Raw genomic sequence first — 23156 nt, forward strand, 5'->3', positions numbered from 1 at the left:
CGTTCACCACCATCATCATCTCTCTTCCCTTTCTCTTCTCTTTGTGTTTAGACCAGATTTCTCTTTCTCTTCTCCTCATCAACACTCCTGTATTTCTGGTATTTTGGCAACTATTGTTAGAACCATCCAATTTGTCATTGCTGCCAAAGCTCCCTCGAGCAAACACAGCCCACACTGCTCCATGGAGACCGAACTGAAGCTTGTGTACGTGCACGAGGCTGTGTGCGTATATGTGTGTGTTACAGGTGACTGTATATATCTCTGAGCAATGTGCAGATTTTAACTGCCGGGGGCAAAATGTCACTTTATCCCTTCTGGCTGCCTCCGCCTCACTGTCCGGTGTTCAAGGACAAAACTGACAGTATTTCTATGAGGTAAGTAAACAACTGATGGTCTATCAAAGGCATGCTATGCAGAATTTGCCGGTTGTTGTCAATCAAAGGTGCAGTGAGTGCATTTTGGAGAATGATGGTTGATCCATCTCATTCTACAGAATCACTGATATTTTCTTAAAAAGGTAAAGAATGTTAGTAGACAGTGACCTATTTACACATCCAGCAGGCACAGAGCAAACAAAATATAAATTTTACTTTAATTAAATAAGTTTCTTGCCACCTGACAAATTTAAGTCCAACTTTCACTCCTGTTTTGGCTCCATTTTTGGTCTCCACCCTCACCTGAGAGAAATATCTGGCTCTTTTGCTGCCAAATGCTCCACTATGTTCACCAGGTAGTCTAAGTAAGTCTGTCTCTCTGTTGTTTGGTGATGAGCAGGTAGTGTACAGTGGGATTTTACAGCCTTTTCTCAGAAAAGTCCAAAACAGAAACGTTTAGGGCCACTAAACCAAAACAATGAGCTGAAAGATACTAAATCTCTGCAGAGCTGATTGGAACCGCAGAGTTGCAGATTCAATCATTAGCTTCAGCACCTTTAAAATTTCATATAGTCAATTTAGGGATTGTTAACACAAAAATACACCAACTAATGTTTCTGTTGAAGTAATTTTATGCTAGCTAAACACTAAAAAATACCTATCTTGTAGTGCAACATTACCACGACAATCCTGCCCTCTCGGTGAGAGTACTTCTCAGGTAAGTCATAGGTTAACTGTCTAACTGCCTCTCCTCCCTTAACGTTTCTTCTCCTTCCCTTTTTTCCTCCATATTTAGTTCCCTCCATTCCTCGTTCCCCCTCTCTCACCTCAAAGTCCTGCAAGGAGGCGTAGTACTGAGCGATCTTCACGTAGTATTTCCCTGCTGATGAATCCTCTTGCAACTCCAGGATGTGGACGGCTTTCTTCCACTGACGAGCCGCGATGGCCGCCTCGATGGCTTTGAGTGAGCAGCTGAGAGGGGAGCAGAGAGAGACGACAGAACAGTTTTAATATGCTTGTGTGTAAGTGTTGTGTGTCTCCATCAACTCTGAAATGTAGATAATGTGTGTATTCACCGATGTTTGGTTGACAGAAGGACAAAATGGAGATACAGCCAAATTCAAAGTAAATTAACTTTGGTTAGAATTTAAGTTAAACCAAATAATTTCATTTGGACTCGGGTATAGATTCAAACTTTACTGGCAGAAGAGATCATCAGCGGAAGTCGTATTTTTAAAACCCTTGTTCCTGTGGACAGAGCTAGTTTCCCAGAATTCAGTTTTAGAGGCTTTTTCAACCAGAAAAGATTAAAAATCTGGGCGCTGATCACCTGCCTTTATTTGGTATTTTTGGGAAATGACTATAATGTTTAAAGATATCTCTTCTCATCTCTCCATTATGGTCCTGGTGATGATTTAAAGAATTATTGGCCATGTCTGTTGGATTGTTTTTTGTGTCATCTTTTCTCCTCTCCATCTGCCCGAATCTTTGTCTCTTCACTGCTCTACTCTCCTCACCCTGCTTCTATGAAGTGATTGATGGCGGCGTCCATCTGTTTCTGCTGGACGAGGTAGTCTCCCCATTCCTCCTCCAGTTTCACCACCTCGGCGGGGAAGGCGAGGCGGGCCAGCTCGACCGCTACAGAAAGCAGGAAGGACGAACTTTAAGTATAATCAAACATATATCTGAACTAACATCAACAACATACATCCACACAGCACACCACAGCGCAGCGCTTTGAGCTAAATGCTTACGTCAAAATGCTAACATACTGATGTGAAGCAGGTACAATCTTTTGACCATCTTAGTTTAGCATGTTAGCATTAGAGAGGTTAGAGTTAGTATATCAATCGCTTAGTCTATAGAAAGAAAACTATTTGCCAACTACTTTGATAATTGATAAATGGTTAGTCATTTTTCAAGCAAAAATGTCAAACATTTGCTGGTTCCAGCTTCTTAAATAAAAGGATTTGCTTTTCTTTGTCATTTATGTCAGTCAATGAAGAGTCTTTGGGTTTCGGTCTATTGGTTGGACAAAAGAAGTGAGTTTAAGATGTAATGTTGGGCTCTGGGAAATTGTGATGAATATTTTTCACAATTTTTGTCATTTTATAGACAAACAATTGATTAACAGTGAAAATAATCCACAGAAAAATCCAAATGAAAATAACTGTTAGCTCTAGCCCTTGCTAGCAAGCTAATATTGCTATTTAACTAATAACATTAAGAACAGCTAAAGCTAAGGCAAAAAGTCATTACTTTTGCAGGTATTTGGTGATAAATGAAAGTATTAGACTAATTTGAATTTTGACCTGATGGTGGCGCTAAATCAAAAGTCAGAGTATCACCAAAGTGAATACAATTCATCCTGAGGGGGTCTAGATCCAACAGCTGCTGAGACATTTGACTCAAAACAACTTCATGGTGGTGCGAGAAGAAAAGTCAGAATCACAGAATCATAAAGATTCATTCTCTCCGGGAGCCTTGAATGATGTTTCTACAAAATTTAGTGTCAATCCATTCAATAGTTGTTGAGATATTTCTGTATGGATCAAAATAGTGGACTGACCATCACTGCTTCTACACGCCATCAACATGTAGAGCTGCGTCTCCACCAAAGTACTTTCAGTATAGTACCCTTTAAACCCTGTATTTATTAAAACAAGGAAACTAGACGGCGAGACTACTGCGGTTGTTCCACTTGACCAATCAGTGGTCTGCATTATTTTAAGTGTACCTTTTAGTATCAGATCAGCGTGCTAGGTATCTCAACATAGTGGTGACCAAAAAGAACCAAAAACAGGACAGTACACAACAGTTCTTTTGGTACCATCGACAACTTTTCACAATGGAAATGCAAGAATAATTGTTCCAGGGTGTAACAAACTGAACCGGACTGAACCGGACTGCTTGGTGGAAACAAGGCTTCATTGATTTACCTTTCCTGAAGGCCCCTCCTTTACGGTAGCACTCCAGAGCTCTCTGGTTGTTTCTGATCTTCTCGTACAGATCTCCTGCCTGGTCAGAGGACACCGAGAAAATCAATTTATTAACACAAATGAACATATTAGGAAAATACAATATGCTGAGTCAGGGTTGTTGGGACGGTAAACTTTATGGCCAAAACCATAAAACCATTTCTTAAGGTTTTGGTCTTGCCCCTTAGTTGCAATGAGAGGAGATCTTCATGCTATAGGATACAATTACGTTTTTTAACAACAGTGATCATCTTCAACTTCATCAGTCAGCGCCCACCTCCGGATGCCTGAGCTATACTATCAGACTATGGCCTCTTGAGGTACAACTGGTACGAGAAAGGACAGGCTGGGGCTAGCTGGTTAGCATGCTAATTTCAGTTTGTGTCTCTGCAATACATAGACATTTTTGACATATTGTCAGAACCTTAATTTTTAGTGTCCTGCTCCTAAAGTGTGATATAACAACAAATACCCTCGAACCTTCCTATAAGCACAAATACTGTATCAGATATCTGAGCAAAGAAATACTTCAGTGTGTTCTAGGAGGATTTTCAAGGACATCCATTTTCTTTTCTTTCCCAGATTTTTCTCCATTCTCAGCTCAACTTCTCTAACTCGTTCATCCTCTAAATTTACTTTATCAGGATGCTTGTCCTTAAAGCCTCAGCCTCATTCAAATGACTTTCAGTGGAGAGTTTTCTTGTCAGATGGTTTAAATGTTTATCCAGTGGTGTTTTAACCTCTTAACAAATGCCAAACACAAGATCCTTGCGAGATACACGCAATCTCCTGAATGTCAGCAGGAATTGTTGGCTACCACAAGTTAGACGCTGCCAGTATCTATATCAACCTTCAAACCCCTAAAAACAACCATCAGGAGACGACAACAAAACTTCTCTCTGTCTGAGCCTCTTTCCCACCTGTTGCATAAACACAGATGGCTTCTGGAGAAGACTTGAGTTCTCAGACAAACAGCAACAGAGAAATAACAGACAGATGGAGGGAGACAGAGTTTAAAACTGAATAAACAAAGAAAAATGTTTTTCCTCTGTTGATAGCTCTCATCTCCTGGCATCTGTTAGGAGAAGAGGTGTCTGAGAAGAGTTCAAGAAAAGGAGGAATGGAGGAGGAAATTTAACTGCATAGGTGAGCAGTACCAGCTGTGATCAGTTCATAAACAAGTCCCCAAAGAATTTGCCGTGAAGACAGAGTGTCCACTCACCCGCTCATAAAACTCTCCCTTGATGAGACTGGCGGCGATTCGGTTCACGGTGTCACTGTTGTTGGTGATCTCCGGCCGGCTGATGGCCAATCGGGCGGCTTTAGCTGGCAGTCCGGCCTTCAGGTAGAGGTTGATGGCACCCTGGAAGTCTCCTTCGCTCTCTTTCACCTCACCGGCCTTCTCGTCCTGACTGGTATCAGTTAACCACTGATAGTACTTCCCACGCAGGCTGTCCAGCTCCGGGTGGCCCTGATGCATTGATAGGTTGAGTGAGAGGGGTGAACTTACAATTATTTTAGAAATCTATTCATCTTTAAGCCATTTATTGAGCAAAATGTTGAAAATTCACTTTAGTTTGCTGATTTTTACAGTTTTATGTATTATTGTACATTAAATATCTTTGGATTTGGACTGTTAATTGGAAAGAAGCTGTTTGAAGAAGATACAGGACCCAGCAAACACTGGTTAAATGACTGCACCGCAGAAAAGGTTACAGTCTGCATCAACAGACAGCGAGAACAAAATCTCCCTCCGGTAAAATGCAGAGTTGTTTGGTATAAATTCAGTCTGTTCATTATTACCTTGGCTTCGGCCACAGCAATGGCGTCGTCCCACATGTGGAGCTCCTGGTACATCTCTATCGCTTCATCGATGGCGTTCTGCAGAAACAAGATTATACTTCCACGATTCAACAGTCTAAACAGTGACTCGGCAGTCAGCTGTGTGTGTCTTTTAAGTAATTTTGACTTTATGATTGATTGTATTTTTAAAGAAATTTTGATTTTAAATCGAACTCAACTACTTTCAACTGTTTTACTGGCTCTTGAAGTATTTATTGTGTCCCAACTGGACTTTAAGTGGTGGCTTGTGACTGCTGCGACAGCTGTGTGCTTGCCAGTTTTTGCACACTGAGCACACTGAATTATCTATCTTAGTCTTAAATAAAGGTTTCTGATTTAATTAAAGTGAAATATACACAAAAATCTAATTATCACAGGTACAATATTGGGTTCTGAAAGTAATAAAACAGATCTGAAACAGACACACAGTGTTTAGAGTTCCTGATCTGGCAAATTCGTAGGTAAACTATCTGACCAATCACAGATGAAAGCATGCTAAAATTAACTGGTTAGTTTAGCTATGTTTGTTAAACTGACTATGTGTTCACTTTGTTGTAAAATCCAAACTGAAATGCATCAGTGATTAATTCTACATACAGTGGCAAGAAAAAGTATGTGAACCTTTTAGGATTTCATTGTTTTCTGAATAAATAAGTCATAAAATGTGATCTGATCTTCATCTAAGTCAAGGGTATTGACAAATATAATGTGTCTAAAATAATAACACAAAACAATTCTGATCTTTCATGTCTTTACTGAACACACTCATTCAACATTCAACATGGCAGTGGAAAAAGTAAGTGAACCCTTAGAATTAATAACTGGTTGACCCCCCCTGGCAGCAATAACCTCAACCAGGCGCTTCCTGTAGCTGTGGATCAGACCTGCATGTCACTGAGGAGGAATATTAGCCCATTCTTCCTGGCAGAACTTCTTTAGCTCTGTCATATTCTTTGGACGTCTCATGTGTATGGCCCTCTTCAAGTCAATCCATAGAACCTCTCTTGGGTTGAGGTCTGGGCTCTGACTTGGCCACTCCAAAAGGCGGATTTTGTGTTTCTGAAGCCATTCTGTTGTGGACTTGCTGGCCAGGCCCTGATGCAGCAAAGCAGGCCCAAATCATGATGTTTCCTCCACCATACTTTATGGTTGGGATGATGTCTTCATGATGATATGCCGTGCCCTTTCTACGCCAGATGTAGTGCTGTGTGTTTTTTCGTCAGTCCACAAAACATTTTGCCAATACCGCTGTGGAGTGTCAATGTGCTCTTTTGCAAACTTCAGGCGTGCAGCAACGTTCTTTTTAGTAAGCAGTGGCTTCCTTCGTGGTGTCCTGCCGTGGATACCCTGCTTGTTCAATGTTTTACGTATTGTAGACTCATGAACAGAGATGTTAGCCAGTTCCAATGATGACCTCATTGATGAGTCTTCGTTGTGCTCTTGGTGTCATTTTGACTGGGCGCCCACTTCTTGGTAGAGTAGCAACAGTCCCAAAGTGTCTCCATTTGCAGATTGTTTGCCAAACTGTAGACTGGTGAATTTCTAAAGTCTTTGAAATAACTTTGTAACCCTTGCCAGCTTTATGTAAATCAACAATTCTTGATCGTAGATCCTCTGAAAGCTCTTTTTGGCGAGGCATGGCTCACATAAGCGTGTTCTTCTTGTGCAGAGCAAACGCCAAAAGTTTGAGGGGTTTTTATCAGTCAAAGTAGTTGTAGTCCACACCTCCAAACTTATTATCTTAACGAGACTCCAGGTGTGCTAAAACCTGACTCCAATTAGCTTTTTTGAGGTCATTAACTCAAGGGTTCACTTACTTTTTCCACAAGCACTATGAGGTTTTTTTGGTTGTTCTCAATAAAGACATGAAAGATCAAGAAAATGTCGTCTTATTATTTTAGACACATTATATTTGTCAATACCCTTGACTTAGATGAGGCTCAGATCACATTTTATGACAAATTTATTCAGAAAACCATGAAATTCCAAAAGGTTCGCATACTTTTTCTTGCCACTGTATTAGGTGTGAAGAGTTTTGTGTGTCACCAACCTGCTCCAGGTAGTGCATCTCAGCCAGTTTAAAGTTCTTATCCAACATGGCCACGTGGGCTTGGACCTGGTAAAACGCTGTTCCATCTCCCCCCTGATCAAAAGAGACACAAACAATAAACCACACACACACACACACACACACACACACACACACACACACACACACACACACACACACACACACACACACACACACAGATATGTGTTGAGTAAATCTAATTAGTTTGACATTTCAAGAATTACAATTGCGCATTTTTCTTATATAAAGATGTGTAAAATGTGTCCTGATCAGAGTTTGGAGTATCTATTAATACATTCATGGAAATGAATAAGGCCTTGTTCAGTCTGCCAACCAAAATCTGTTTTAGGCATGTCAAGATTGAATTAACAGTGTTTGACGTTGTTGTGTGTGTTGTGTTGCAAGTGACACTAAAGACGCTTTGAAATCCAATTTGAGCGGCTAGAACATCCAGACAGTAGAAATCCGATTTGAATTGCATTTCGAACCACCTCCCAATGTGGTATTGATTTCATGTCATTTGTCACCGTCCAGACTTCCTAAAATCGATCTCGATACAATCTGGATATTCCCAAAAATGTATTTGGGCTGCTAGTCTGAACATGGCCCGAGTTATTGACGTCGTCACCACAGAAACCAGTGTATATGGTGATAAGTGATTTGGGGATTTCTGGACGCACAAATTCAATCTTTTCACTTGCAAATAACACGGCGGACAGTGTGTCTTAAGATCTGATCTGATTTGTGTGAAGTCTGAACTGAGCCTAATTTCCTTCTGTAAAGCAAGCAATCACAACAACTGTATTTGTGTTGTTCCAGTGGTCTTCTTTGCTCAAAATGCGGGTTTTTCCTACCATGTGAAGCATAAATCTTTAAAGCAAATACCACATGACCACACGCCCCAGCACAAGCACGTCGCTCCACTACATCAGCTGGCCGGCTGGTACCGCCATCGCTGAGAGCAAACAAAGGAAGCTCAGCGAGGTCACGACTCTTCTCTGTTCTGGCGCCTCAGTGGTGGAACGAACTCCCGACCAATGTCAGGACAGCAGAGTCACTCGCCATCTTCCGCAAAAGACTCAAGACTCACTTGTTCAGACTCTCTCCCCACACAGCATGACACCCTCCCATTATAGTTAAAATAAATGATTCCCCTTTTTGTCAGGGCCCCTGGAACCACCTCAAGAACCCCTGGTAGTCACCAAACCCCACTCAGAGAACCACTGGTATATACAGTACAGTCACCGTGTAGATGTACTGTTGTGTCTTGTATCTGTTTTGACACAAAACGCACCATTTCCTGTGAAACTTTGTCTGCAATCTGGTTCGTTTGGCGGAGGAAACGCACAGTTGAGACGTCCCCCAGCGCAGCAAAACACCTGCAAAAGAAAAGAGTCAGAAAAAACAAAAAGAGAGTGAGCAAGTAAACACAGAGAAGAAGCACAGAGAGAAACATTCTGCAGAGTGAAGTTACAAGGTAACAGAAACTGAGAATGTCTTCACTTAATGAACTGAGATAAATTAGAGCTTTTGTCTAATTAGCCTTTAGATACACTGCAGTGTGAGGCTGCTGAAAAATGAAAAGGCTCTTCTTAGCATTTGGCCACTTTATTAGCAACACTCTCTGAACAGTTGCATCAGATTAATGAACGAGTCATGAAAGAAAAAAAGTTTAGAGAGAAAAAAACGAACTCCTTCTGTCTGACTCTGTCTCGCTTCACTCCCTCATTAACATTACCCACTCCAGACAAAACCGTTTCTTTCCCCGATTTCATGATTTATGCAAATCAAGCCCATGCCTAACGAACAGCATATGCATTATTAATGACAGAGAATTCAAATCTGAAAAGTTTCTCAAAACAGAGACGAGAGAGAGAGAGAGAGGGGGGAAAAAGTGCTTATGATATAAAATAAAAAAAAACTGTCTTTGATGATTAACGAAGTTAGAAGTTAGAGAGGGAAGTCAGGCAGGGACACAGTTATCTGCTTTGTGTGTTTGTGTGTGTGTCTGTCCAATCCAGGTGACCACAGTGCCCTTGTTGTCTAGATAAGTCAAGATAAGATAAGTCTCAGCTACAATGAAGACTGATGAGGTACGTAATTAGCTCAGAGACATGAATATAAGCTTGCTAGCTGAGTGTGTGTGTGTGTGTGTGTGTGTGTGTGTGTGACTGTGCATGCGACTGTGTGTGTCGTGCTGACCTTTCTGCGATGTGCAGCTGCTGAGCCTCCAGAGCCAGCTTGCTGAGCGTCTTCCACATGGCTTCAGTCTCTGGTGACATCTCCAGGGTCTCAAGGAATGCTGTGGCTCTGTCAAGGCAGTGAGATATTTTTGAGAAATTGTGTAAATATCGGAGAATCGTGGTTTATTCAAAAGTCACTGGCAGGTTTGGTCTTTGAGGTCGCAGTGAAGTGTTTTATGTGCATTAACATTCATCCAATTGTTCAGAATATGTCCTAGAAAGAGCTGGAAATTGTGACACTGGAGAGACAGATGGATCAAAGACAAAGCTCTTGCTTTTTCAGTCCGTCGTCGCTCTCTTGCAGCCAGGGTTCCTGCAGGGTTCAACAAGTTAAAGCAGCTACGAGGATCTTTCATTTTTTGTTGATTCTGGCGGCCCCTGTGGACAAAAGCAGTAGAGCAGTTTTTTACTTTTGGTATTTATCTTCACTCCTGCTCATCAACCTGACTCCAGCAGCGGAGGTGACCTCCATTATCAGGTGTTTATATTCTGTAATGTTGACTGCTGACTGGAGCAGGAGGGGAAATGTACTTTACTTAATCGACGTAGCGTTACAGAGAGGAGAGGGGAAAAAGAAGAGAGAGAACCTGATTCTCTGGTGAGTACCGATTGCGGTGAGAGTTGACCTAAATTCAAACACACAGACACACACCATCTGCATGCCATTGCTGGCTACCTTACGGCTAAAGTACAGTTAAGTAATCTAGCTGTTTGGGGCAAATTAACACTTCTGCAAGTAATGGGAATAAACATAATGATCCCTCGGTCAAACCTGCTTCGCTGGTGGTGAACACACAACTGAACAACCACGTGACTCATGTAAAAATGCTCCGAGGACGTTATGTTTAGTCTCATTTGCCGACTTCTTTACTCACCCTGTCCCGGAAATTATACAAGTGACCAAATGAAACCCACTGTTACTTTGAGAAAACATGGGGATTTCTCTGGTTCAAACATTTTTGGAAACATTTGAGATATTGTAGGTACACAACTCAACAAAATATCTAACAAAGGTCTCGTCTTCTTTAGACATTCTGATGGGAAAATGTTCCATAATATACGTTTAAGAACAGATCCTTATAAAGAGCAGCCAGCTGTGGCAGTGGAGAGACAGTCGAGTCCCAGACAAACTCCTGCTTTGTAAGTCAGTCTTTTTTTTTTATCTCTTGCAAGATTTCTGCAGGGTTCAGCAAACTAAATTTAAGACTTTTCATCACCACAGTGAATGCAATTTAATTCCAGTTTTGTGATCGAAAGTATGATGTAAAGCCGCTGGAGAAAATATGGGCTGGAATTATTACACTTCCCAACGGGCAGTATATAATAATAATTCTCAAGTATGGAATAATTAAATAAATGCAACGTGTTCAAATAAGCAGCAGAATGGAAGGATCAATCAAAATGAAAATGATTTATTAATTATTTATTTTCTTATTTTCTTCCTATTATACTATATTATCATTCTCATCTTACTATTTAAAAAATTATAGTATTTTTTTGTTCACTATAAAAAATACTAATTTTAAGATTGCTGTAAGTACAAACAACATCAAATGTAGCTAAATGTAAATTTATGTAAGATCTGGCATCTTTAACATAAAGTACAGTCACAAAAATCGCAGTTATTAGATATGCAAAGTCTCCAAACAGCCTGCTATATGATCCAAAAACATTTTGACTAAGATCACAGCCCACAGAAGGCAAAACTAAATATCTAAGTACTTTTGTAAATGAAATATAAGACTTTCATATCTAATTTTAAAAGGAAACTGAATTCAATGCTTTTTAAGATACCCTGTCTTACCTATGATCAGTCTTTTAACATAAAAAGAAGCACAAGTCACCAAAATCCTCTGTAAGGTAGCTGGCTTCACTTGTGTGATGGAGTTCAGAGCAGCAGTGAAGAGTTCAGCTGCTGCTCCTCAAAACCGAGAGAGGCCAGTGATAAGGAGGAATCACTTTGGTGGTGTTCAAATCCTGACACAGTGAAGAGATTATAGATTATATAGATTATAGATCTCCCAGCTGGCCAAGGAGCTCTGAAGAAACCCTCAAGAAGAGCTGGAGGAAGCTGCTGGATAAAAGGACATCTGGCCTGTTCTGCTTGCCCTGCTGTCACTGTGACTCCGACCCAAAAAAGCAGCATGTGGTTGGAGGACCAGAAACATGTTCAACTTGACAATAATCACAGTGATGGACTGATTTTCTGTCAAATCATATGAGTCAAAACTTACCTGTTGTAATCCCCATCATCGACAGCAGTACCAAACTCAATGAGGCCTTCGTCTAGCGTGTAGGAGACGGTGTTGACGCCCTCCGTCACGATCACATCCGTCTTCCCATCGGCTCTTTCTAGATCCACAATGTCTCCCTGACAAAGAGAGGTGAAACCAAACAGTTAGACTCAATGTTTTTCTTTTATATACTTTATTGTAAGGATGCAAGTTCTTACATAGATTTACTGTAAATTACATCTGATGTTGTTTATACTCATAGAAAACTGAAAAAACGGGAAAATACAAAACTAAAATTTTAACAAAATAAAACAAAATGCTTGTATAAAAACTACTAATCATAAAAATGATATTAAAATAAATTAGAAAAAAAATGAGGAAAATAAGATAATTTAGGTTGATGATGTACTTGCACACACAATATCTATATACATGCAAATACATAAATATATACATATATGTATTTTTTTTCAATGTTAGCTTCCTTTCAATATATGTCATTTTAAAGGAGTAACATAAGCGTCCACTAAGGTGGGCACATGCACTAAAGTACAAACTCCAGGAGGAGACATTTTTCTGCATTAATACATTTTCCTAATTTTACTTACATAACATTTTGAATGCAGGCTTTTAGTTGTAACAGAGAATTTTTACAGTGTACTATTAAAACATTTTACTTAAGTAAAGGATCTGAATACTTCTTCCACTAAGATAAATATTCATTAGCTTTAACTCTCATGAGTAGACTCCCATCAAACATATACAATGGCAATAATTTTCACTATCAGCTATCTGTTGTTTGACTGTAAAACAGAGTGTCAGTCTTGCTCTGCCTGGTTTTTATTATTAATCAGAAAATCACTTCTCAGTTGTTCCACAAGTTTTAGTAACTTGTTCCTGCCGAGGGCGAGAAACTGCTCTGGGACAGCAGCTTTGAAAACACTCGCTCAGTCAGCTGTACGCTGAGCACAGAGACATAAAGCTTGAGGAAAGTACAAGTAAAACAAGTGGTTTGGGGATAGAAACTGAAACTATTGAAACTATTGATTGCAAACACAACCACAACAAATGGGCCAGAGGCAGAAACTTAAAAAGGCCAATGTGAGTCCTGATTTATTGTGAAATCATAAACCGTGTAACCCATACAGTCATGTCAATTTGCAACCTAATGGAGATGTTTCTTGTTGCTCTAAACTCACACACACAAAGACAACAAAGACTCACCTTGATTGGGAACATGGTGATGCTCTCTGGGCTGTCGATGCTGTACCAGATGCAGAGGTTTCCCCTGTTCTGGGCGACCACCACATCGCTGCCCGGCACCCACTGGACGTAGGAGCAGAAACTCAGCACCGTCGTCTTCACGCTGGACTCTATGTCGTACAGATGGAGCTGAGGAGGAAGGAGAGGGGGACACAGAAAAACTTATGCATACCACATACAAAAAAACTACATTACTGCTGCAGAGGTTGAGAAAATATACACTTAATTTAAGACTTTTAATACATTCTAATCCTTTCTCTCCATCTTCCTCTAAAACAAAAGTTAATGATTAAAAGGATTTTCAAGGCCCATAGAGACCCTGAGTTGGTGTTATGACAAGCTAAGCTAACAGGCTCCTGGGCCCAGCTTCATGTTGCATTAACAGATATGGTCGATCTTCTGCTAACTCCTAATTCATTGGTAGGAAAGCGCAAAAATGTTTTTTCTAAAGGTGTCCAACCACATTACAGTTCAAAAGTTTGGAATTGCTTGCCACAACAGCTCGGTTCAGTACAGTCAGATGGGCAAGATGACCGCTCTATTTATAATAATCTTTCATGCTTTTAGCTTGTAGAAAGTCCTCCTTACAAATAGGTGCTAGTTTTTATAAAGGAGTTGCCAAAAAAAAAGGGATGTTTTGTACACGGAGAACAAAACACTGTACAAAAGTTCAACCAAAGGGCAAAAGGAGACAGAAAGATCTCTGAGAAACAGTTCAATAGGAATATAAGAACTGAGCAGTCACGGGTAAAAGAAATCAGAAGTCAGATTTTAGTTCATAATAAACGCGGTGGTTGTCCTTATTTTTCAATTCCCTGTCTTGTAATGTTGAAGTTTACATTACGGCTCGAGCAAAGTCCTTTCCACTGGCTCCATATGAACACTCACACAGCAACGTATTCTCCTCTGATGAATAAAGATTATGTATATTCTATAAGCTACAGAGGCTCCCGAAGCACTAAATATGTATGTGAGAGACCGCCTGCTGCTGTAATCAGCTGCTTTAATATCCTCCACCACCACCACCACCACCACCTCCACCATTTTTAATAATACTCTGTCTATAGTTTCACCCTGGAGCTCAGCTGGCCAAGTTTTAATTCAATGAGGACGAGCAGCCTGTTGATAAGTTCACTTGAAAGCAAGTTTCAATTAAAGAGACATTTCACAACTTGACTTTTTATGATTTCTTACTGATGTGAAGTGTAATAAATCTGTGCTATGAATGTGAATATGTAAAAATGTGAAATAGTATAAATCCTTTTCAGTATATTCAGCTGCTCACACACATACATCTGACAGTCTGTCTCACTAAAGTTCATTTTGTACATACTGAAAGAATTTGACACTTGTACCTCACAAAAAATATAATTGATATATATATATATAAAAAAAGTATTTTAACATCATTATGTTCCATACAAGAGCAGAAAAAGTTTGAAGCCACTGAGGGATTCCCAATTACCAGAGTTCTCCATGTCATTGCCCCGGGGCTCGAACATCAAACTGTTTCATTACCCCAGGGCAACAACTGACAACAGCTCGCTGTCACTCTCATCCTGCACACAGCGCCTCAAAAATGAACCTCAGCACGGCCGAGCGTACAACAGAACAAAACTGAGATCTTTTATGGATGCTGTTTGTTTTTGATACTGGGGTGGAAAAAGTGAAATGTGTCTCCACTTAAATCAGCGGACGCAAGGAAGTGAAGAAATACAAATTAATGCAAGAAGGCATCACCAAAGTGACAATATGTTGTGCCTTTCAGGTAGTACTTTTGCATTAGAGTACCTGAAAGATTTTGTGCTGGGTTTAATCAGTTTCTGCTAGAACACAGCAACGAGTACGAAAGGTCCGAACTGATTGAAATTTCCGTCCCATTTCAATGTCTGTATTTGGTCATTTTAAAACAATGAAGGATACATTCAGGGAGCTTTTACGATTTTAGGTTAAACCAAGTAGATGCCAAACATATTATGACAAGGTTACTAACAAATTAGAGTTGTATCTATTAGTTTAAATGAAGACTACTTTCAGAAATAAGGAAATAAGGAAACATTTTCGACAGGAATACAAATGTAGCAATTTTACTGAAAGAATCTTGTTAGACGCACTTGAACAAGATCCAACCTGAGGCCACTGTGGGAGGCGTAACAAACTGGATAAAACAGCAGAAAAAGAAAGTATTCTCGACCAAATTAAGTCTATTTTTGGGTGATTGGTAGTTGGCAATTTCTGCTTTTATTCAGGTCTTTTACAATTATTCAAATTAAACATGGAAAGTCGACGTTGCTTCGTTTAAAAGGGTCACAATCCCTGGACTACAGGACTTAAACAAAGTTTCATACATGACTTCTTCGCACTTGTTCTGTTTACACCTCTTGAAAGATCTTTCGAGAGACCTTTGTTTTATATCTTGTTGAGTTGTGTACTTAAATTTTCAAAAACGCAAACGCAAATGTTCAAACGCACCAAAGGGTTATATTCAAGGTAACAGTGTTTTTCATTTGGTTGCTAAAACCTCCTGGAAAACATCAGATGATACTTCAGAAGGAAGTCTGTGAACGTGACTTAATGTAGTGTGAATTAAACTTTAATACTTTACCTCGTCTGTTAACAATTCTGCCTCTGATAGATTTTTATCTACAGTAGTGGTTATTTAACAATGAAGACAACAACTCCCCGGACCCCCACGCTACTTCATGTATCATCAGCCTACATCTTTTGATTTCATTGTTTTGACAGAGAAACCCCTCACGGCAGAAGTTAAATACTGTGCATTTAAATGTTAAATGAAGAAGAAATTAAATGTCACCCTTACTGTGTACTCGTATATGGATGGGTTAGCAACAAGTGTACGTATCCCCCTCTGGACTACCGCTTTGAAGTCTCAAGTTTGGCATTATGAATGTCACCATCTTGGTTGTTTGGAGCAAGAAATGACCATACTTGGACGAGAGGCTGGAGCTGGGGAGGATGTCCTGATTGGATCTGACTGAGAGCCCGAGGACATGTGGTGGCAGCGCCTTGTCAATCACAACAAAGCCACGCCCTAAAGCATACCCTGATTTATTGTCTATTTTACACTAAATGGGACCATAATCTACAAAATGAACATCATCCTGTGTTGAAGAAGACTTTAAAACTAGAGATTGGGACCATAAACACTTTAGGAAACTGTTCACTGAGGTAATAAATCAAGTGAGAAATCTTCTCATAAACTCACATACAATTGGGCTTCTTGAGTTGCCTCCTGCTGGCCGTTAAAGAGAATGCTGGTTTCAGGCACTTCTGCAGTGGCTTTACTTTTCAGACCCTGGAGCTCTGACCAAAATGGCCACAAGACATGTTGCGGGCGACGGTCGTGGCCATAACTCTAGTCATGTTCCAACCAAAGTGCAGATTTTTCTACTTTACTAATCATCATCCTGTCTATCATTCGCCCTCAGCCTGCCGGCCTCTCTCTCTACCGATCCCTCAGGATGCTGAGGTTTTTTCCTCACCCGCAGCTTCTTGTCCCTGAACAGCAGTTTGCGTCCGGTTTCATTGAGCTCCAGCCAGTCAATCTTGGAGTCGTGGCTGATGGTTCCCAGATTGCAGCCCCCGGCCAAGTCCACTGAGGGGAGGAAAAAAAAGGAGAACTGAGCAGCGGTCAGACTGCCAGTGTGCCAATGCATCTGACTAAAATTGGCCTTTTATTCAAGACTTGAAATCAGGCAGTCATTTATAATTATTAATGATTCTATCAGGCAGAGTGAGCGGTTTCTCTACTCTAAACTCACCGGCTCTGGGATCAAGATCATATTATTAGTCGGTTCATATCAGACCTACATCAACTTTTTAATTAAAATGGAGTGCAGTCCAGTCAGTGGAAAAGATACAGTTCAGCTGATGATCTACAGCAATGACTGTAGCTGTAGCAGTTCAGGACTTTATATCATATTATTGTGGTGAGTAAGAGACACGAGCTGGCCATAATATAATAATGATAACACATCAGCATGTTCTCCAATCAAAAGGCATTTCACAATCCCACGGCACAAAATGAACATTTAAATCTGCAGGAGTCGACAGGGTTGCTGATGACTCACTATTACTCGGTCAGGTACGGAGAACTATTGTTCTGAAAATACACCAACTAAGCTGTTCTTGCTTTGGAACAAAAACTCATCACCCACGGCAGATTTAAAACCACAGTTGGCATTTAAGGATGAGGCTTGTATTATTCTGCGGTTAGCTCCATTGTCGTCCAAAAACACATCAGTGAGCCAAACTGCTGCACTGTCTGACATAGTCTTTTAGTTTATTTTGAGTCAACCAGTCAATGCGTATTAATCCACCATGTCTGATGAATTAACGCCTTCTTTTCACTTTAATGTAAAGCACATGCGATTTAGAGGAGTAAAACCAGCAGTGTAGGCCTTTTACAGCACTAACTCGCAAGACAGTGGGATCCTAGTTATGTCAATAGCTGAAAAAGCTTTGTTTTTAACCTTTAAAGGGACAGTTCATCCCAAAATCAAAAATACATACTTTCCCTCTGACCTGTAGTGCTATCAATCCATCTTGTTTGGTGTGAGTTGCTGAGTTTTGGAGAGATGTCTGCGCTCTCTCGATGATAATAGATAATAGACGACTAGCTTGTGATGCTCAATGTGCCAAAAAAAAAAAACATTTGAAAAACTTAACAGCACTGTCTCTTTCCAGAAATCATGACCCGGTTACTGAAGATAACCCAACGTTGCATGTAAGCGCTACTTTATTTCTGTAACATTAGCTATCTTAATTGCTAGCCTTTCCTCCACAAGTAGGCGGCAGGGCAGTGATACGGAAAGAAAATAGTTCCTACATGAAACTGCTCACAACAGCAACGTCTGTGGATTATCTTGAGTAACCGGGTCAAGTGTATGTTTTTGGCGCGTTGAGCACCAGAAGCTGAGTAACATCTGGTGTCATTATGTTGGAGAGAAGGCAGACATTTCTAAGGCTGATATCTCTAAAACCAGGCAGCTCACACCAAAACAATCTACATGAATAAATAGCACTACAGGTAAGAGGGAACCAGTGTGTTTTTGATTTTTTGGGTGAACTGTCCCTTTAATCTAGGTGTCAAACACAGCTACAGTAGTCTTTTTCCACAACCATACATTCTTACCAACAGCAATGGTCTTTATATCAATCAGATAAGCAAGCTTCTTGTTGTCTTCCACTCCTCTCTGCTTCCTCTCATTTATCCGGACGCTGCGTACACAAACACAAGTTTAAAAAAACATTAATCAGTGTAACATAGCTGACATTACACTGATTTAACATTTCTAAATCCAGTGTCAGCTCAGCTTAATTGGCTTCAGCTGCTGTTCATCATACTTGAAATCCCAGGACAGCCCTGATCATGATGTTGTCATGCTACAGTGTCCAGCCAGAGGCGAGGAGCAGTCAGAGTGTCCTGAGACCTGCAGTCGGCCATTAGTCAGTCACCTGGGAGCTGTCAGCCCTGACACTTTTGACAGGGCTGAATATTTAAAATGATGTGTGCTGACTAGCAGACACTGACGCTGACATGTTACATGGTGTCTGCACAGCTCAATACAGCCACCTAATGGACAGAGCTGATAACACAGTCTGTTAGGAATGATCATGGACTGTGGTCAAACTACTTGTGATTGATTGTATTAGAACATGTATATTAAACTGACGTTTTTTCCATGTTTATCTTGGATTAAAGAAAGGGAAGATGGTCTTTTAGTCATGTATCATTAACATTTTCCTATCTTAAACTGCAGTCGGAAAGATTATAATAGATAATAGATAGTTTGAACAACCCAAAATTGTTACATACATATCTAGAAATGGCTTTAACAAAACAATCAGTGGATCAGTAATATCTTTCTGACTTATCTATGCTTCTTCTTTGGAAGCAGACAAACCGGTTGTGGTGTCACAAAACCAACCTCATAAGGTCTGTTTGTTTTGTGTAATTGGACCTACCTGATGAGGTGAGGGTTCATAAATTCTGTTCTGACTGATCCCAGGATCTCGTTGTTGCTGTATTCCACCAGGCTCAGCTCCCCAGCATTAAAGATCATACACACCTGGAACAGAAAACACAGCAGAAGAAGATATAATGGGAGCAGTGGTAGCGGGGATGTTGATAGCCACATAGTTTGAGAGCTGACTTTTTACAAAACAAACAAAACAAACAAACAAGAGGAGTAAACATGAAGTAATACGGACCAGAAGTTTAGGCAGCACTTTAAAATATAATATTTATGTCCTTTGGTGTCACAAAGAGCTCAAGAAGAAATAAGTAATTATCTGCAATATTTCTATTATTTGACAGGAAATCGACCAAATGTTGAATAATGAATCAACAGTTACGGACAGGACAGCACATGGAGCAAAAAAGCAGGTAAAAAAAGAGTAAAAAAGAGGTTTTAACTGCCATTAATCATGAAAAATAACCACACTGAGTCATGTACCTGTTAACATTTTGCATCACTAATACAGATCGATTATAAGATCACTTCCCTAACAGATTTGACAATCAGCAGATAGATTCATGAGTGGTTTAGCTGTTGAAATCATGCTGAAATCACATATCCACTATCATAAAATCCTGTGGTTGGTTGTTTGCTTTTACACCAAAACAAACCACACCAGAGTTCACTTGACAGCAGACCGAGACCCTCCTTCCTTTTCAAGGGGTCTCAGTTCAATCGTTTGGTCCGCACAAGGGTTCAATTGACAGCTTTCACACCAGCACAAATGAAACAAATCAACCTGGTAAATGGACCTGATCTCATCTTAACCAAATCAAACAGTACCCAAAAGCACGAGACATGTTAGGACCTGAAACATAACCTTCACCCTAACGGTAGTGTAATTATATATTACAGTTTATTGCTGCTTGGCGAGTACTGTCTAAACAGGTTCAATTGCGACACAACAGCCTTCTCAACAATACACTTCACACAGCCAAAAACACACGGTGTGTACTCACTGTTTCATTTTCAAAGAAGAACTTCTCGTTTCCCCCAGAACCGGGCCAAGGCACCTGAAAGAGTGGCAGCAGAATCAGGCCTTCAGTTCAAATGTTGGGCAATGCTCACCACAGATTATACATTAATACAGGGCGATCAGTCCACTTCTGTTTATTGTGAGAAATAAACAAGGAGCCAGTATGTATGAAGGCACGTGTTTTTCCAAATATACACATTTAAAATTAAATTTGTCTCTGTTGTATCGGTATCCAGGCTTGGAGCAGATAACTTTAAAATGTAGCCAGTTACTGAAAACAACATTACATGGCTATTTCAGTAATTAGTGACGTAATCCAAAACAACAACAACAACTTCTGAATACTTTTGGATTACTTTAAAATTAAACATAGAAAATATTACACCTTAAAGGATAACTACCGTTTTTTACAACCTGGACCTTATTTCTAGCAAAATATATGGTCATTTACTCACCCAGATAACTTTGGTGCCATTTGGCGTCGTTCGGACGAAATTAGATCCAGTGTAGCGCCGATATATCCATATAATGCGATTGACGGGGCATCGACACACAGCCTCTATATAACGCATTATCTGCCACGAAACTAGTTCATTTCACCAATATTTTGTTATGATATGCTAGCGCTATTCCCCTCTGAGTCAGGGCTCGTCTGTTGTCAACATCCGGGGTCTGTAGGCTGATCTACTACCTCTGACCTGGAAGATGTCGTCTCTGAGCTGCGCGCGCACCCGCGACAGCCCGGCTTGTTTACCTGTAGCTGCTACTGCTAGTTTGACCCCGGATGTTGATAACAGACGAGCCCGGACTCAGAGGGGAATAGCGCTAGCGTATCATGACAAAATATTGGTGAAATGAACTAGTTTCGTGGCAGATGTGTCGATGCGCCGTTACTCGCATTATATGGATATATCGGCGCTACACTGGATCTAATTTCGTCCGAATGACGCCAAATGACACCAAAGTTATCTGGGTGAGTAAATGACCATATATTTTGCTAGAAATAAGGTCCAGGTTGTAAAAAAACGGTAGTTTTCCTTTAACTTAACTTGTAATCCCCATTTCTCTTTAAATATCTCAAAACATTTTTTAAGCAAATAAAATGCTTTTAATGCATTTTAAACATTTTCATTATATTTTAAAAACATGATCAAAATCTAATCAAGTAATCCTTGAAAAATTAACTACAATCTAATGATACATTTTTTCCAATGTATTACAGGCTGTTTGTAGTTACTTATTTTTTATTATGTGATTACATAGTCTTGATTGTATGTAATCTGTTACTACCCAACCCTGAACTGAATGACATACTTCAAAACCTCAGCAGATAAACCTGAGATGCATTATGTAGCCACAGTTTTGAGTGCAATACCACTGATGTAAATATAAAACCCAGGTCTGTAACAATCTGTCAGATGTAATATAGGTGCTGAGTACAAACAAAACTCATTACATCACAACAATGTTACGTGTTGAAAACTTGTATGTTGAAGCGTACATGTATGTAATGCTGTGATCCTTCCCTCTCACTGAAGAAACATAGTGCAGAAACAAGAGACAGAGACACCATTCACCCTGTTTCAAGACACTGCACCATCACCATGATTCTGATGCTGTTATTTTATGGTAAAGAAGTTGAAATCCTACCTCACTAAGTTTATTTGTCAGCAGGTCGCCCAGCAGAAGAGTTTCGGAGGTGTGAGCCACCAGGTAGCGATCTTTGCCCATGATTTTGACTTCCTCTATCTCGTAGCCATAGTAGGACTTCAGGACGACCCGTGTTCCTGTAGAGAGGTTCCTCACTATCACCTACAAGAGAAGGGAGAGAAGATTCAGACAGCAAAGTGGAGAAGGAGACACTTTTGGTGACCAAGGTCTTAAAGTTTATTTACACGCAATGGATTCAACTTCCCTTTAAAACACCGCTTTGTTAACTCAGTCAGGTGGAGTCAGAGAGAAAGCACTCACTTACAGAAAGAAAGAAAAAGAAAAAGAGTTGCTTCTGAACTTTCGGCTGGAAAATGTAATTACACATCAGCTGCCTCATTAGCAGACAGAATTACTTTCTCAATCATAATCTCATCAATTTAAATTTTTATCTTTATTTTTTCAAACCAGAGGCAAAATCAATTTCTGTTCTAATTAACTTTGGATCTTTATTGTTAATCAGAAAATCCCAGATTGGGTTCAAAGGCCATTTTTGCACATTTCTATCCGTCTTGTTTCCAGAATTATTATTCTCTTTCAGTTTGGACCAGAAACGAGCATTTTTTTTCTCACAGCGTTCAAGGTTTTTAGTACAAATAAGATAACACAGCATTTGTTCTCAGCAAAGACGGCAGACCTTTATTTACATTTTGTAAAAGACTCAAATAACAAATTATGCAAAATAATTAAAGATGAAGTTCTTGTCTGTTGTGATCAGATGACCTTCACACAAAATGTTGGAAACCACCTCAGCTTTTATGTCTGTAAAGTGATTGTTTCTAAAACCACAATCCTGCCGTCTTTTTCTTGATTATGAAATTCAGACACTGTCCTGTTATTTATACTTGAAGTAATCAAATATAAATTATTGTTACTGCCTGCACACTCACTCCATGCCACGAATGTTTAATGGTGACAACACTTTGATGTTGCTTGGGTCTTTATCAGGTCAGAATTTTGGAGACAAAAAAAATTCACACCCATATCTCTACATCATGCACAACAATAGGCTGACAAGCTCCATGATGGCAGGTGTGATAGCTGATCCCAACTGCTCAGGGTGATAAACATCTGAAAAGAATTAACTAATGAAGTAAAAAAAAGTTATATAAAAATGCAAAACATATATCTTACATACTATATATATACAATATATCTGATTCATCTTCCGATATATCAGTATCGTCATCACCTATAGTCAGAATATAGTCAATTAGAGGAAAAAGGGAAGAAACCTTGAATTAAGGCCGAGAAAATGGGTCAAAACACCCTTCTATAAAAAGTTAGGCCGATCAAAACAAAATAAGAAAGAGGTCACACCTGTTTTATTTATAAAACAGATAAGTCATAAGTGGCAGAGACCGAAGTGAAGGCTGGAATGTATTATTTTGGTCTTGACTTCTACTCATTGTTGTGCAGTTAAA

At 39.8% G+C, this 23156-nt stretch overlaps 1 protein-coding gene across 2 annotated transcripts in view; it reads right to left on the bottom strand.

Annotated features, from left to right (window-relative positions):
- The window catches only part of ift172 (intraflagellar transport 172), a 45040-nt gene that overhangs the window by 17321 nt on the left and 4563 nt on the right, over positions 1 to 23156 (bottom strand). Inside the window, exons 11-25 of one of the 2 annotated variants that reach the window (XM_084377756.1) lie at positions 21673 to 21834; positions 20006 to 20059; positions 18994 to 19097; positions 18161 to 18246; positions 16509 to 16621; positions 12967 to 13134; positions 11743 to 11879; positions 9468 to 9575; positions 8560 to 8644; positions 7245 to 7337; positions 5156 to 5233; positions 4575 to 4823; positions 3314 to 3392; positions 1892 to 2012; positions 1202 to 1346 (exon numbers count right to left, since the gene is read on the bottom strand). In XM_084377756.1, coding sequence (XP_084233882.1) covers positions 1202 to 1346; positions 1892 to 2012; positions 3314 to 3392; positions 4575 to 4823; positions 5156 to 5233; positions 7245 to 7337; positions 8560 to 8644; positions 9468 to 9575; positions 11743 to 11879; positions 12967 to 13134; positions 16509 to 16621; positions 18161 to 18246; positions 18994 to 19097; positions 20006 to 20059; positions 21673 to 21834 — 1782 coding nt within the window. The remainder of the gene's footprint in view (positions 1 to 1201; positions 1347 to 1891; positions 2013 to 3313; positions 3393 to 4574; positions 4824 to 5155; positions 5234 to 7244; positions 7338 to 8559; positions 8645 to 9467; positions 9576 to 11742; positions 11880 to 12966; positions 13135 to 16508; positions 16622 to 18160; positions 18247 to 18993; positions 19098 to 20005; positions 20060 to 21672; positions 21835 to 23156) is intronic. The other variant, XM_084377757.1, reaches the window with a different exon arrangement.

Source organism: Pagrus pagrus (genome assembly GCF_965226575.1).
Source record: "Pagrus pagrus genome assembly, chromosome: 16".
Lineage (NCBI taxonomy): Eukaryota > Metazoa > Chordata > Actinopteri > Spariformes > Sparidae > Pagrus > Pagrus pagrus.